Here is a 15,251-nt window from a genome sequence, read left to right on the forward strand (position 1 = left end):
CTGTTAAAATTTACAAGAAACTGAATATATGCACATCACTATCAGAGTACAGTAGTGAATTATTACAGTAGAAACAAAACACATACACATAAATTACACTTGAAATGTAGCGCAGGTTCACACCAAAAAAATGCATTCCAGATCTGTTCCGAATGCATTTCTCCATGCACATTTTTAATGCATTTTTGATATGTTTCCAAATGCATTCTTGGTCTTCTTTTTTCCTGTACTGGAGTCCGGTGCGTTTTTGATGCATTTTTTATGTGTTTTACTGCATTCCAGTACAGTCCAGTGCAGGAAAAATACAGCATGTTCTACTTTTTTTTCCAGAACTAGAATGCACTGGAACTGACAGCAGCGGTGGGAACTATGCAATTGGAAAGCATATAACCTACTTTCCATGCATTTTTGATGCACAAAAAAAAAAAAACGCACTGGACTGCATGTGGTTTGAACTGGCCCTTAAACTGAAAAACAATTTACCAAACATTCACTTTAAATTGATTTTCCAGTTTAACTGTAATGTATCCAATCAAGTTATGAACCTCTTAAAACTTAAAATGAATGTTCAACATTAGGAATGAGTAAATCCATATGTCAAAATGGATCAAGTCAAAACCTGGATGGTTCAAAGAAGTAAACTAGTAAAGTGGTCCAAAAGACCACTTAACACTTTACTCCTGGTTTATGAAGAGAGGATTCTTGCCATGTATCACATCAATAAATCAGGAATTAGCATACTTCCTTATTAGATGCTGTTTTGGAGAGTAGACTTGGGGGTTGATTTACTAAAGGCAAAGCCACTTTGCACTACAAGTGCACTGCAAGTGCACTTGGAAGTGCAGTCGCTGTAGATCTGAGGGGGACATGCAAGAAAAATAAAAAACAGCATTTTTGCTTGTACATGATTGGATGATAAAATTAGCAGAGCTTCCCCTCATTTTAGATCTTCCCCTCAGATCTAAAGCCACTGCATTTCGAAGTGCACTTGCAGTGCACTTGTAGTGCAAAGTGGATTTGCCTTTAGTAAATCAACCCCTTGATGTTGAGGGACTTCGCCACAGCTGTGCTCCATAGCCAAAAAATGTGCCCATCCATTTCACCAATGAGGCATATTCATACCTCCTTTATTGCAGTTAAAGTTGTTCTAAAGGCATTCTCTGCATTAAGGTAAAAAACCTTTTGAGTGCAGCCCCCCCCCCCCCCCAATTCCCCAGCTCCCTCTTATAGGTTTAGTGGCACTTTTGGCTCTCTCCCTCCTTATTGGCTCAGGGAAAGCAGTGGGAGTCTTTGGCGATGGGGACGATGCCGAGCCATGCTCTGTGTGTCTATGGACACTCAGAGCCAGCTCAGGAGCGAGCCTGCACAGTGCTCCCACATCAAGTGGCTTGCTATGGTGGGCACTTGGCAGAAGGAGGAGCCAGGAGCACCAGCTGGGGACCCGAGAAGAGGAGGATCGGGGCTGCTCTGTGCAAAACCATTACACAGAGCAAGTATAACATGTTTATTATTAAAAAAAATAAGGATTCACAATCACTTTAAGATGTTCGTAGTGGACTAAATTATATGAATTTGGCTAATATTAAAACATTTAAATTGAAGGAATATACTATAAGGTTGAGATAAAATATTAGCCATGCTGGTCACATATTAATTTTATTTTTTTGTTACAGATGCATGTTTCGACTTTGCATATCTGCAAAAAAGATGGATTTATTTTGTTTAAATATCCTTGTATATATGTTTTTTATGTTGGGAATGTCTAATATAATTTTGAGGGAGCCTAATCAGTAATATATCCCTATATTATATTATAGAACTTAGGACAGAATACAAGCATGTGCATGCTATACCTGTAGATGATTCCCTTGTTGTGGAGGAAAAAGAGACCAATGGCAATCTCAGCAGCATAAAACCTACATAAAAACATAAGTATAGTGAAGAACATGAATGTAACATGGATGTGATTCCATCCCCCCACCCCACCATTTTTTGCAGCTACAACAGCCTCCACTTTTCTGGGAAGGTTTCTCCAAGTTTTCAGGTGGTGTCTGTAGGAATATGTTCTTATACATTCAAGTTATGTATTTGGGAGTTCATGTACTGATGTTGGATGAGAAGACCCGACTCACAGTTGGCATTCCAATTAATCTCAAAGGTGTTCAGTAGGGTTGAGGTCAGGGCTCTCTACAGGCCTATGGAGTTTTTCTTTGCATTTGTCTTTTTGAAGCTTGTTGTGTGCACATGGGCACAGTCATGGTGGAACAGTTCTTCCCCAAACTTTTGCCACAAGGATGGAAGTGCACAACTGTCTAAAATGTCTTTGTATGCTGCTGCACTCCTGAACTTAATCTGGACGGGTGTCCACATACATTTGGCCATATAGTTGTTGGTGTGATGGTTAGATGTCCAGTAACTGTTTGCCATAAGATGTATATCTTTGTGATATTGATTCTGTAGGCAGGTGCAGTCTAGTTTCTCTAATGCAGGTGGTAATCATCCACAGCGGCAATGCGGTTGGAAGAGGGAGTTGAGAGGAATCTAGTTCCTCTATGATCTCCTTGGTCACAAAGAGGCAGCATCCAATTGGATGCTGGATTACCATGTGACTCTGACGGTCATCTTGTGTCAGGTAGAGTCTATTTAAGAACCTGGCTCCCCAGTTTGGTATGCATTTTGCATGTGGCTAGAATAGGAACAGGTCACCCATCTGTCAGGGATAGTGCTTAGCATCAGGGAGAGGTTCCAGACGAGTATGAAATTTGCAGGGACAAGCCATCCTTCCTGGAAGCCTCCCCACTTAGGTACGGACCGGCCAGGCCACATTCTGCTCCCTGAGACAGACGTTGACAGTGCACGTGATACCTACCGCTAGTACTGAACACTGTACATCCTGTGAGTGTACCTGGATAGGTTGTCTTCTCACTGGGCTTGTTGTGCGTTAAATAACTTGTATTTCAGTACAGTTCTGTTCTTGGCAACTGGATTCTGAATGTTTTCTGCCGCTGCTCAATGCTGCACCTATCTACACATCAAGTTCTAGTAAAATCTTCATGATAATTTTTCTATCTACCTTTAATCATGTGTTACTCAAACCATTTTTTTTACATAAAACTGCAAAACAATCATGTTGCCAGGATACTTACATGGCATGGGGCTCCTTGAACTTGCCAACCTGTTGGATGTGATACATCAGGTCCCCGCCATTCACATATTCCATAACAAAATAAAGGCGATCCTAGAGATAGAATTACAATAATTTAGTCCACAGGTAATCTAAATATAGTGGATGCAGAAGAATGCACAATGATATTCCAGATTTCATTTTTTTAAGGCAACTGAAATAGTCCAGTGAAAACTCTTTCTCTACTGCAGGTGGTAATCTTGCCAACTTGCCAACTTGGTGATTTTTTTTATAATATATTAACCTTTGTAAGGTGGTTTGAACTGTTATATTGTGCTCTTTTTGAAGCCAAAAGATAAGGGAGCATTACATGTAAAGCATACCACAGTCTGAAATGTTGAATGAAGCTGTGTGAGGAAATGAGGCCTGTCAAGCAAGGCCAAGACACGTTTCTCCACCATGGTACACTCCACATCATCATCCTGTATAATGACATCCTTCTTCAGAATTTTGATGGCATAGAGTTCATCAGATCCACGCCTCTCAGCCAACATGACCTGAAAATTAGGAACACAAGCAGAATATGAAGAGAAATGAAAGCCCAATGGACACCATTTATCGGTGGAGACTGGACACTGACTTGACTGCTGGAGCCTGGTCCAAGGAATCTCCTTAAAATTAAATAAAGAAAAAGACCAAGATGCTGAAATAAAACCAGTTTGGTCTCTTATATTTTTAGTACTCATTTTAAAAAATGTTGTACTAATTTTAGGAGCTAATTTGTTTTTATTTCAACAGCTTGGTCTCTTGATGTTTTTTAAAACTTACTTTTGTAGTACTTGTTTTAGTAGTCATTTATTTCAATTTTTTTCAGTATGTTTTGCACATTTTCTCTTTGATGCAATTTAATACATGGTTACATTATATGCCCACTTTCTTTATTTTATGTTTTACTATGTATTATGTTTGTATATTTTAACCTTCTCCGATTCAGTGGAGACAACTGAAGTTCATCTGACAAGTATGTGATGTACCAGATTTTGTGGTATATACTTATATGCATATGTAGACATCATTATTATGCTTGCTCTTGTAGCCCTAATGAAGGGGAAGTAGTGTTGCCTCCTTTATGTGTTGGCTGCTTTTATATGCCTTTTTTTTACCAACAATTATAATTTTTTTTAAATCTTTTTATCTGGTTTTGGTCTGGCGCTCCTTTCTGTATTTTTATGGTTTAAGCTACTGTTGGGTGCCCATTGAGGGAAGCCTTGCAGTGCGGGAGTTCAGCTCAGTGTACTGCTGCTTCCCCCCCCCCTATGCAGCTGAGAACAGAGGGAATGTGATCAATGTTTTTTTTATATTTATACAAAAATGTTTTGCCTTTCATTTCTATCTTAAACCGAATAGGTTGTTTTACAAAGTGATCACTTACAATCATTTTAAATATATTGTTTATCAGTTCTATTTGAGTCACTGACCAGAAACATGTATGCATTAGGTGAAGTCAGAAATCTTGCTCTGTATACTTGCTCAGGAAGTATGGAACCCTTTAGACCCCTTTCACACTGGCAGGGTCCAGCCGTTAGCGCTATAGCGCCACTCGTTTTTGAGGCGCTTTAGCGGCGCTGTCTTAGTGGCGCTTTTGCTGTGCTTTTCGGATGCTAGCGGGGCACTTTTTACCCCCCAAAAAAATGGTAAAAAGTCCAGATTTGCGGTGCTTTCAAATTGCTTTTCAGGTGCTTTGGAAGCGCTGCCCATTCATTGCAATGGGCAGGGCGTTTTGGGAGCGCTATTTACAGCGCTCCCCAACCGCCCCAAAGATGCTGCTTGCAGGACTTTTCGTAATGTCCCACAAGCACACCGCCCCAATGTGAAAAGACACACTGCAATGAATGGGAGGCACTTTTCAGGCGCTTTTCAAAGGCTATTTCTAGCACTAAAGAGCCTGAAAACCGCCTCAGTGTGAAAGTAGCCTAAAACTGTCAAAATAACCAGTCAACTAGGATTTTCTAAAGTACAGTTCACCAAGAAAAAAGAGAGAGACAATAATTACCTCAGTATAGTTGCCAGTTCTTTGTTATGAAAACTATTTAAAGTGCAGTTGAAAACATAACAAAACACCCGTTTCAACAACTGGTAGTACAATTTAGGCTGCAGTTGCTGCAATGAATTCTTACTTGCACCTGATGACCAGGATCTCACCAGGTGTGTACCTAGAGCATTTGGCACCCGGGGCAGATCCTATATCAGGCACCCCCCCCAGATGGGCAGGCAGCGCACCGCACATCGACGTCAAGTGATGTTAAGGTAGTATACTAGCAGGTTAGATGATAAAGTGCCAGGTTAGGGTGATATAGAGCAAGGTTAGGGTAATATATTGCCAGGTTAGGGTGATAGGGCCATGTTAGGTGATATAGTTCCAGGTTAGGGTTGTATATAGTGCCAGGTTAGGGTGATATAGTGCCAGGTTAGGGTAATATAGTGCCAGGCTAGGGTGATATAGTGCCATGTTAGATGATATAGCGCCAGGTTAGGGTGGTATATAGAGATAGGTTAGGGTGGTATATAGTGCCAGGTTAGGTGATATAGTGCCAGGTTAGGGTGGTATATAGAGCCAGGTTATGGTGGTATATAGAGCCAGGTTAGGGTGGTATACAGTGCCAGGTTAGGTAATATAGTGCCAGGTTAGGGTGGTATATAGAGCCAGGTTAGGGTGGTATATAGTGCCAGGTTAGGGTGGTATATAGAGCTAGATTAGGGTGATATAGAGCCAGGTTAGGGTGGTATATAGAGACAGGCTAGGGTGGTGTATAGAGCCATGTTAGGGTGGTATAGAGAGCCAGATTAGGGTGGTATATAGAGCCAGGTTAGGTGATATAGAGACAGGTTAGGGTGGTGTATAGAGCCAGGTTAGGTGATATAGAGCCAGGTTATGGTGGTATATAGAGCCAGGTTAGGGTGGTATACAGTGCCAGGTTAGGTAATATAGTGCCAGGTTAGGGTGGTATATAGAGCCAGGTTAGGGTGGTATATAGTGCCAGGTTAGGGTGGTATATAGAGCTAGATTAGGGTGATATAGAGCCAGGTTAGGGTGGTATATAGAGACAGGCTAGGGTGGTGTATAGAGCCATGTTAGGGTGGTATAGAGAGCCAGATTAGGGTGGTATATAGAGCCAGGTTAGGTGATATAGAGACAGGTTAGGGTGGTGTATAGAGCCAGGTTAGGTGATATAGAGCCAGGTTAGGGTGGTATATAGAGCCAGGTTAGGTGATATAGTGCAAGGTTAGGGTGGTATATAGTGGCAGGTTAGGGTGATATAGTGCCAGGTTAGGGTAATATAGTGCCAGGTTGGGTAAAATATAGTGCAAGGTTAGGGTGGTATATAGAGCCAGGTTAGGGTGATATAGTGCCAGGTTAGGGTAATATAGTGACAGGTTGGGTAAAATATAGTGCCAGGTTAGGGTGGTATATAGAGCCAGGTTAGGGTGATATAGTGCCAGGTTAGGGTACTAAAGTGCCAGGTTAGGGTGTTATATAGATCTAAGTTAGAGTGGTATATAGAGCTAGGTTAGGGTGGTACAGTATATAGAGCTAGGTTAGGGTGGTATATAGAGCCAGGTTAGAGTGGTATATAGAGCCAGGCTAGGTGATATAGAGCCAGGTTAGGGTGGTATATAGAGTCAGGTTAGGGTGATATATAGAGCCAGGTTAGGGTGTTATATAGAGACAGGTTAGGGTGGTATATAGAGACAGGTTAGGTCTGCATATAGTGACAGTGTGCACTGCTCAGTCACTTACAGCATTTCAGGTGATGAAATTCCCAGGCTGATGAGATGACAGGGGAGTTACAGACTGCTTTCCCCGCAACGCTGGGCTCTGGGGTGATTTGATCAACTTTTTACAAAGCTGCGATGACAGGGAAAGTGCAGGGGCCCCACATGCACCCGGGGTCCCTGGGCAGTGCCTGACACCCCCCCCCATGAGTGTCACCCAGGGCGGACTGCCCCCCCTGCACCCCCCTTGGTACGCCACTGGGTCTCACATAGCTGTGGATGAATGCTGGCCATTTTCTCTACACAGAACTAAGATCAGAAAGTGGGGTAAAAAGAGGGATCAGAGCAAGGACCTCTCCAATAATGTCCTGCCTCTTTAACAAAAACAACGGACTATTGCGGTACCATGAAAAAAGACTTGAATTAAAAAAGCATACATTTATTTCAAAACATGATAAAAAAGTCCCATAAGGGACATCAATTGTACATATTCATAACATGACATGCATAGACAATAATAATTGTTTTACAGCATTGTTGATACTAGGTTGGTATGGCTAATGCCCACACAGATATATGGACAGAAATTGTATGGTGTGATACTTGCAGACGTGACCTCTATGTTTCGCGGTCACAGCCGCTTCTTCAGGAGGCGTCTAACAGTATATAGTCTGTGAGGGTGAAGAATAATACAGTATCAACATAGTAAAAAACATACATGGTTTTACAAAGAGTACATAGTTAATATTGGAGAACATATTTGAAATTTGAAGTTTAAAAATTGCACTCACCAAACTATAACCATAACGATTCTCTGGAGCGATATTTGTGAGACGCCCTCACGAGGCGTTCCCCCGGGGGCGGGCCAGGGAGGCAAATTAAGGTAATGCTATTGTGAGAAATTCAATGGGATAAGGTTTTAAACAATCAAACGGTATGTCTGAATGAAGAGCACCCGGGAGTGTTGGGGTGGGGGTGAAGGGATGGAAGCGGTGCCAAGGAAAATGGCTGGAAAGGAAGGGGGGGGGAAAGAGGGGGGAAAAAGGGAGAAAAAAGAAGGGGGGGGGGAGGGGGGGTTTGGAAGGGGCAGAAGGGGAAGGGAGGAGGAAAAGGAAAGAGGAGGACAAGGGAAGGAAAGGGGGGAGAAGGGGGGGAGGGGGGAAGGGACAGGGACGGTAGTGGGAGTGGGGAGAGGGGGAGGGAGGGAGGGGGAGAAGGAGCGGGGAGAGGGGGGAAAAAGAGGGAGAAGGGAAGGGGCAGAGGAGGGGTGAGGGGAGGGGGGGGAAAGGGTGAGGGGGAAGAAAAGGGGGGAAAGGGAGGGGGAGGGAAAGGGAAAGGAAGAGGGACGGAAAGAGGAAGGGTGGGGAAGAGGGAAGGGAGAGGCGGGAGGGAACAAGGGAAGGGGGAAAAAAGAGAAAGTAGAGAGGAGGGAAGAAAGGAAAAGAACGGGATGGGGAAGGGAGAAGGAAAAGGGGGGGGGGGAGAGAGGAAAAAAGGGAAGGGGGTGGGGAAGGGGAAAGGGAGTGAGGGGTGTGGAATACAGCAAGTATCCCTATGTACCTGGTTGAGAAACACACAGAATTAACAGAGGGAGAGTTAAAGATGGTAAAGAAGTTTTTACCTATCATTGTTATAATAAGACCCAGACCTAAAGGCTGCTGACACCCAGATTAACGTGAGTGGCCAAAACGCCACGCCGTATCGTCGCGAGGAATCACTATAAGGGATATAAATCCATAGAGGAAATGTTAACAACGGATGATAAGAGTAGACACACATGGTAGACTCTTTTTAGTGTTTAGCAGGAGGGGGGATGCCACACAAAGGTGATGGGTAATCCCGTCCTGCATGGAGAATGTACAGTAAGTACTTACAGGGTTTCCAGGTAGCGTTGGTGCGGTGCTGGGTGTCCGTCAGAAGCTGTGAGCAGCTGGGTCTGGGCATCTTAAATGCCTCCAACCCGGAAGTTCAACGGCGGAAAGAACCGTCGCATATACTTCCGGGTCCGATCCTCCACTATTGCGCAGGCGCGGGCACTACGTCCGGCGCAGGCGCATAGCTCAACATTGACCAGTGCAAAAGCACTGGTCGAAATGAAGCGGCAGCTGAGCTCAAAATAGCCCAGGCCACCGCCGGAGGAACGCAAGCCCGCCACAGGGGGAGAATAAACTCCTCACATCCCCTCAGAGCAGAGTGGCAGGTGCAATTGAATAATCATTTGGGTGCACATAGTGTTTCAAAGTAGTAAACTGGGAGGGGGGAGCGGTGCATGGTCTCCAGCAGCGGGAACGCCCACAGCTGCGGAGGCATGCATCGCAGCCCGTCCCAGGGCAGTGTACAGCAATTACAATCTAAATATACATAACTTTAACTTGAACAGCAAGTCATCTACTGGAATAATGAAGTCAGCCACAAACAGAAACATTAAAAAACATTGACTATATATATAAAGAGTCCACTGGTATATAGTCCTAAGAAAAAAACCTGAAGTCTGATAAAGTTCAAAGGGTTTTTCTGAATGCGATAATTGATGTGGTTTGTTATATGAATATACACACAAACGATTTTTTATATTTATTATTAATTTATTGTTTTTGGAGATCCCTTATATATAAGTGGTTGGGTCACGGCAGGGGCTGGGGAAAAGAAAGAACAAGTTATGACTGGATTATTCAAGGAAGTATTTATATGAATGTGTCTCATTAATGCCAGGAGGGACACATGCATTAAGTCGCTCAATCCACAAGGATTCACGTCTTAAAATTTCGCGGTCCCAGTTGCCCCCGCGGGGGTCTTCCGGGACAACGTCTAATACTGTAAACCGGATATAGTCCAAATTGAAACGGTGATAGATGCCAATATGGCGGCCTACGGTGGTAAGCTTGCCATTCGTAGAAGCGTATAGGTGATCCCCCAGTCTCTGCCGTAGCTCTCTAATTGTTTTCCCCACATAAAAGGCGCTACACGCGCAAGTCATGAGGTAAATGACTCCACGTGTGCCACAATGGGCCGAGTGTTTGGGGACAAACACTTCACCATTAGGAAGTAAAAAGTGTTGTCCTTCTTGGATCCACGGGCAATGTGGACAGTTGCCACATTTGTATGTACCTCTGGGTTCCGATGGACCAGGGGAAGGAATCCTGTAATGACTATGTGTTAGTCTATCCCTTAAAGAAGTGGCCCTTTTGAAGACCAGGTCAGGGGTGGGTTTGATGTATTTTTTAAGGACGTGGTGGTCGGTTAAAATATGCCAATGATTTGACAATATTTTTCGTAATTGCTGGTGGTGGGTGGAGAATTTAGTAATAATCTTGGTCGTATAAGGTTGTTTAGGACGTGGGGGGCCGTATAGTAATGTTTGTCGGTCTAAGGCCAGAGCCTTGTTGAAAGCTTTTCTCAGTACGGTACGTTTATAGCCTCTCGCCAACAATCGTGTGCGGAGAGCATTAGCCTGTTTGTAGAAATCCCCGTCCTCTGTGCAGTTTCTTCTCAGTCTGAGATACTGAGCGAAGGGATACTGCGAACCAGAGGACGGGGATGGAGACTAGAGGCGTGCAACAAGGTGTTGCCTGCGGTGGGTTTGCGATAGAGGTCCGTGGTTAGGTGACCGGTGGAATCCTTAGTAATCAAGACGTCTAGGGAATGGGATGCTTAGTCTGTCATAGGAAAAGGTGAAATGGAGGTTGAAAGAGTTACTGTTTAACTCTGCAATAAATGTCTGTAAAAGTTGCTCGGTGCCTGTCCAAATGACCAAGAGGTCATCAATGAACCTAAACCATCCTAAAACATGGTCCAAGAATGGTTCCATAAGGTCATCACTGAAGACCATTCGTTCCCAACCACCAAGGTATAGTTCGTGTATGAGGGGGCACAGGATGTGCCCATTGCAACGCCTTGAATTTGAAGATACATTTGATCCATAAATAAAAAATAATTTCTGGTCAAAATAAATTCTAAGAGTTTTAAGATGAAGGTGTTGTGGGCCAGGTATGATGGTCTTGTTCCATCAGAAAGGAGCCAGCCATCCGGACCGCCCTGCTCGTGGGGGATGCTTGAGTACAAGGCCTCAACATCAATAGCCACGAGGAGGGCGTCCGGAGGGATCTGGATCCCCTCGATGTGTTTCAACAGGTCGGTTGTGTCCCTGATGTAAGAAGGTAGTCTCATGACATGAGGTAAAAGAAAAGTATTCACCAATTTGCTGGCGTTTTCCGTTAGGGAACCCTTCCCAGAGACAATAGGTCGACCTGGATCTCCAAAAACAATAAATTAATAATAAATATAAAAAATCGTTTGTGTGTATATTCATATAACAAACCACATCAATTATCGCATTCAGAAAAACCCTTTGAACTTTATCAGACTTCAGGTTTTTTTCTTAGGACTATATACCAGTGGACTCTTTATATATATAGTCAATGTTTTTTAATGTTTCTGTTTGTGGCTGACTTCATTATTCCAGTAGATGACTTGCTGTTCAAGTTAAAGTTATGTATATTTAGATTGTAATTGCTGTACACTGCCCTGGGACGGGCTGCGATGCATGCCTCCGCAGCTGTGGGCGTTCCCGCTGCTGGAGACCATGCACCGCTCCCCCCGCCCAGTTTACTACTTTGAAACCACTATGTGCACCCAAATGATTATTCAATTGCAACTGCCACTCTGCTTCTGAGGGGATGTGAGGAGTTTATTCTCCCCCTGTGGCGGGCTTGCGTTCCTCCGGCGGTGGCCTGGGCTATTTTGAGCCTCAGCTGCCGCTTCGTTTCGACCAGTGCTTTTGCACTGGTCAATGTTGAGCTATGCGCCTGCGCCGGAACGTAGTGCCCGCGCCTGCGCAATAGTGGAGGATCGGACCCGGAAGTATATGCGACGGTTCTTTCCGCTGTTGAACTTCGGGTTGGAGGCATTTAAGATGCCCAGACCCAGCTGCTCACAGCTTCTGGCGGACACCCAGCACCGCACCAACGCTTACCTGGAAACCCTGTAAGTACTTACTGTACATTCTCCATGCAGGACGGGATTACCCATCACCTTTGTGTGGCATCCCCCCCTCCTGCTAAACACTAAAAAGAGTCTACCATGTGTGTCTACTCTTATCATCCGTTGTTAACATTTCCTCTATGGATTTATATCCCTTATAGTGATTCCTCGCGGACGATACGGCGTGGCGTTTTGGCCACTCACGTTTAATCTGGGTGTCAGCAGCCTTTAGGTCTGGGTTCTTATTATAACAATGATAGGTAAAAACTTCTTTACCATCTTTAACTCTCCCTCTGTTAATTCTGTGTGTTTCTCAACCAGGTACATAGGGATACTTGCTGTATTCCACACCCCTCACTCCCTTTCCCCTTCCCCACCCCCTTCCCTTTTTTCCTCTCTCCCCCCCCCCCCTTTTCCTTCTCCCTTCCCCATCCCGTCTTTTCCTTCTTCCCTCCTCTCTCCCTTCTCTTTTTTCCCCCTTCCCTTGTTCCCTCCCGCCTCTCCCTTCCCTCTTCCCCACCCTTCCTCCTTTCCGTCCCTCTTCCTTTCCCTTTCCCTCCCCCTCCCTTTCCCCCCCTTTTCTTCCCCCTCACCCTTTCTCCCCCCCTCCCTCACCCCTCCTCTGCCCCTTCCCTTCTCCCTCTTTTTCCCCCCTCTCCCCGCTCCTTCTCCCCCTCCCTCCCTCCCCCCTCTCCCCCACTCCCACTACCGTCCCTGTCCCTTCCCCCCTCCCCCCCTTCTCCCCCCTTTCCTTCCTTGTCCTCCTCTTTCCTTTTCCTCCTCCCTTCCCCTCTGCCCCCTTCCAAACCCCCCTCCCCCCCCTTCTTTTTTCTCCCTTTTTCCCCCTTCTTTCCCCCCCCCTTCCTTTCCAGCCATTTTTCCTTGGCACCGCTTCCATCCCTTCACCCCCACCCCAACACTCCCGGGTGCTCTTCATTCAGACATACCGTTTGATTGTTTAAAACCTTATCCCATTGAATTTCTCACAATAGCATTACCTTAATTTGCCTCCCTGGCCCGCCCCGGGGGAACGCCTCGTGAGGGCGTCTCACAAATATCGCTCCAGAGAATCGTTATGGTTATAGTTTGGTGAGTGCAATTTTTTAAACTTCAAATTTCAAAATATGTTCTCCAATATTAACTATGTACTCTTTGTAAAAACCATGTATGTTTTTTACTATGTTGATACTGTATTATTCTTCACCCTCATAGACTATATACTGTTAGACGCCTCCTGAAGAAGCGGCTGTGACCGCGAAACGTAGAGGTCACGTCTGCAAGTATCACACCATACAATTTCTGTCCATATATCTGTGTGGGCATTAGCCATACCAACCTAGTATCAACAATGCTGTAAAACAATTATTATTGTCTATGCATGTCATGTTATGAATATGTACAATTGATGTCCCTTATGGGACTTTTTTATCATGTTTTGAAATAAATCTATGCTTTTTAATTCAAGTCTTTTTTCATGGTACCGCAATAGTCCGTTGTTTTTGTTAAAGAGGCAGGACATTATTGGAGAGGTCCTTGCTCTGATCCCTCTTTTTACCCCACTTTCTGATCTTAGTCATATTTAGGATGATGGTACCCAAATGTATGTTTAACCCTTCTGTAAACCATGTGGCATACCCATAAATTCTAATATAGTGTGGTGGATAACACACCCGGATCCTCGGATCCATATTTTCCCAACTTGCCTTCGGGTTTCCCCCCCCCCTCCCCTTTGCCACTTGCTTAATTGATGCTATATTTCCAATTTATGGTTACTTCTGGTTTTGGAGCAGCCGCTTAGCTAACTAAATTACCTGTATTGAGTATTCCTTGTCTATGGTCCAGGTTCTTTTCTGTTGTCTTGTATATTTTTAGTCATGGATGTTTTTGGGTACTGCCTGGGGGGATTTCATGTCCACCATACAGGCAGGATGTTTAGCCAATCAACAGCTAGAGGACGAAACCAAAACGTTCCTAGATAGGCTGTTTAATCTCCTAAAGAAAAAAATCCCATCTACACTGGCATATCCAGTATTTGAATATACATCACTGCAAAAGTCTGTCCCCTCGGACTCCGAGTCCAACTATTCCCCACTATTAAAGATCCCTCTGCGGATTTCAAAAAATCCTGGGAAAATACGTTAACTAAATGTTAGCATTGAACTCATGTCAAAGCTGACGGCCCAGTATCGCTCTGACATGATGTCTCTTGATGCAGAGATTGATAGACTTTTGAATCAATTTCCCAACATTCAAGAGTCAGGTTCTTTCACCAATAAATGGAAGGAAATACGAGACAAAATTGAAGGCCTTAACAAAGACATTATAATTAAAAAACAAAGAAAATTTTCCCAGGATAAATTGGCATTCACGGAGGGCTATGCATACAAATGGTCTGGGAAATCATCTTCTTACAAACATAAACGTCAAAATCGACAATTTTCAGCCTCAATGGCAACAGATTATACGGAATCTGATTCATCAATATCCTCTGTATCCTCACAGATCACTACCCGCCCCACCTTACCACGAGCCACCAGGCGCCCCTCGCAAGAGGTCCTCTCACTGGTGACAACCCACCACTAAACACCCTAAAAAAGGAAAACAACACGGCAAAGCATTAAAAACACCACAAACGCCCAGGCCAGGGTGGACAGACCCCCTCCACGGGCTCTCTCCACTCTACCCTACACAACATTATCCCTAAACTCCTACAACCGAACATCCAAACACTCCTATCACAGCCCGGTTTTTTAGTACAACCAGGTCCGGAGCCCTCCAAACAAGGGAATCTGGACATGTTTGTGCAGAAGACCCCAACCCCAAGCACGTCCCACGAGTAATCACCCCCACTAACGGACAATGAATCTCACTCCCTGAACATCATAAATCTCACATCTTACCGGCTGACTCCGGAGGAGGAACAGGTCCTTCATTTGGGCCTAGGTTTCTGTCCCTCGGAACCAATCGATATATATGAGACTATCAAAGATCTTTACCTGTTTGCCCGTAAATTGACTTTCAATTACATGTTTGATCCCGACCGCAACGTGCCAACCTGGAAAAGCAACTAGCCGAAAGGACCAAAAATTTCACAATAGCAGAGTCCAGAGCACTAAGAGATCTCATGCTACTCCTTGACGAGGGAATGGTTGAGTCGGACCCCTCAGATCGGCAACTCCGACCCCCTCCCTATTTGTCAAACGATCAGTACCTCCCAACCCAAACATTCCATCCCCAAAACTCCTATAAAAATAAAGTCCAAAGCTTTTCCTGATTTACTGACCTGCCCCTCCATCTGGGCTTTTTTGCATGAATGTATTCTTTCTCTTAAAAAAGAACGATGGCAAACATCACCCTCCAATCTGACCCGACA

At 44.5% G+C, this 15,251-nt stretch overlaps 1 protein-coding gene across 7 annotated transcripts in view; it reads right to left on the minus strand.

The window, feature by feature from the left end:
* The window catches only part of PRKCG (protein kinase C gamma), an 805,390-nt gene that overhangs the window by 55,432 nt on the left and 734,707 nt on the right, over nt 1-15,251 (minus strand). For all 7 annotated transcript variants that reach the window (XM_073602743.1, XM_073602742.1, XM_073602744.1 and 4 more), the window contains 3 exons: nt 3,508-3,681; nt 3,147-3,238; nt 1,854-1,916 (listed from right to left, as the gene is read on the minus strand). In XM_073602743.1, coding sequence (XP_073458844.1) covers nt 1,854-1,916; nt 3,147-3,238; nt 3,508-3,681 — 329 coding nt within the window. The remainder of the gene's footprint in view (nt 1-1,853; nt 1,917-3,146; nt 3,239-3,507; nt 3,682-15,251) is intronic.

This window comes from Aquarana catesbeiana, linkage group LG10 (assembly GCF_042186555.1).
Source record: "Aquarana catesbeiana isolate 2022-GZ linkage group LG10, ASM4218655v1, whole genome shotgun sequence".
In the NCBI taxonomy this organism is placed as follows: domain Eukaryota; kingdom Metazoa; phylum Chordata; class Amphibia; order Anura; family Ranidae; genus Aquarana; species Aquarana catesbeiana.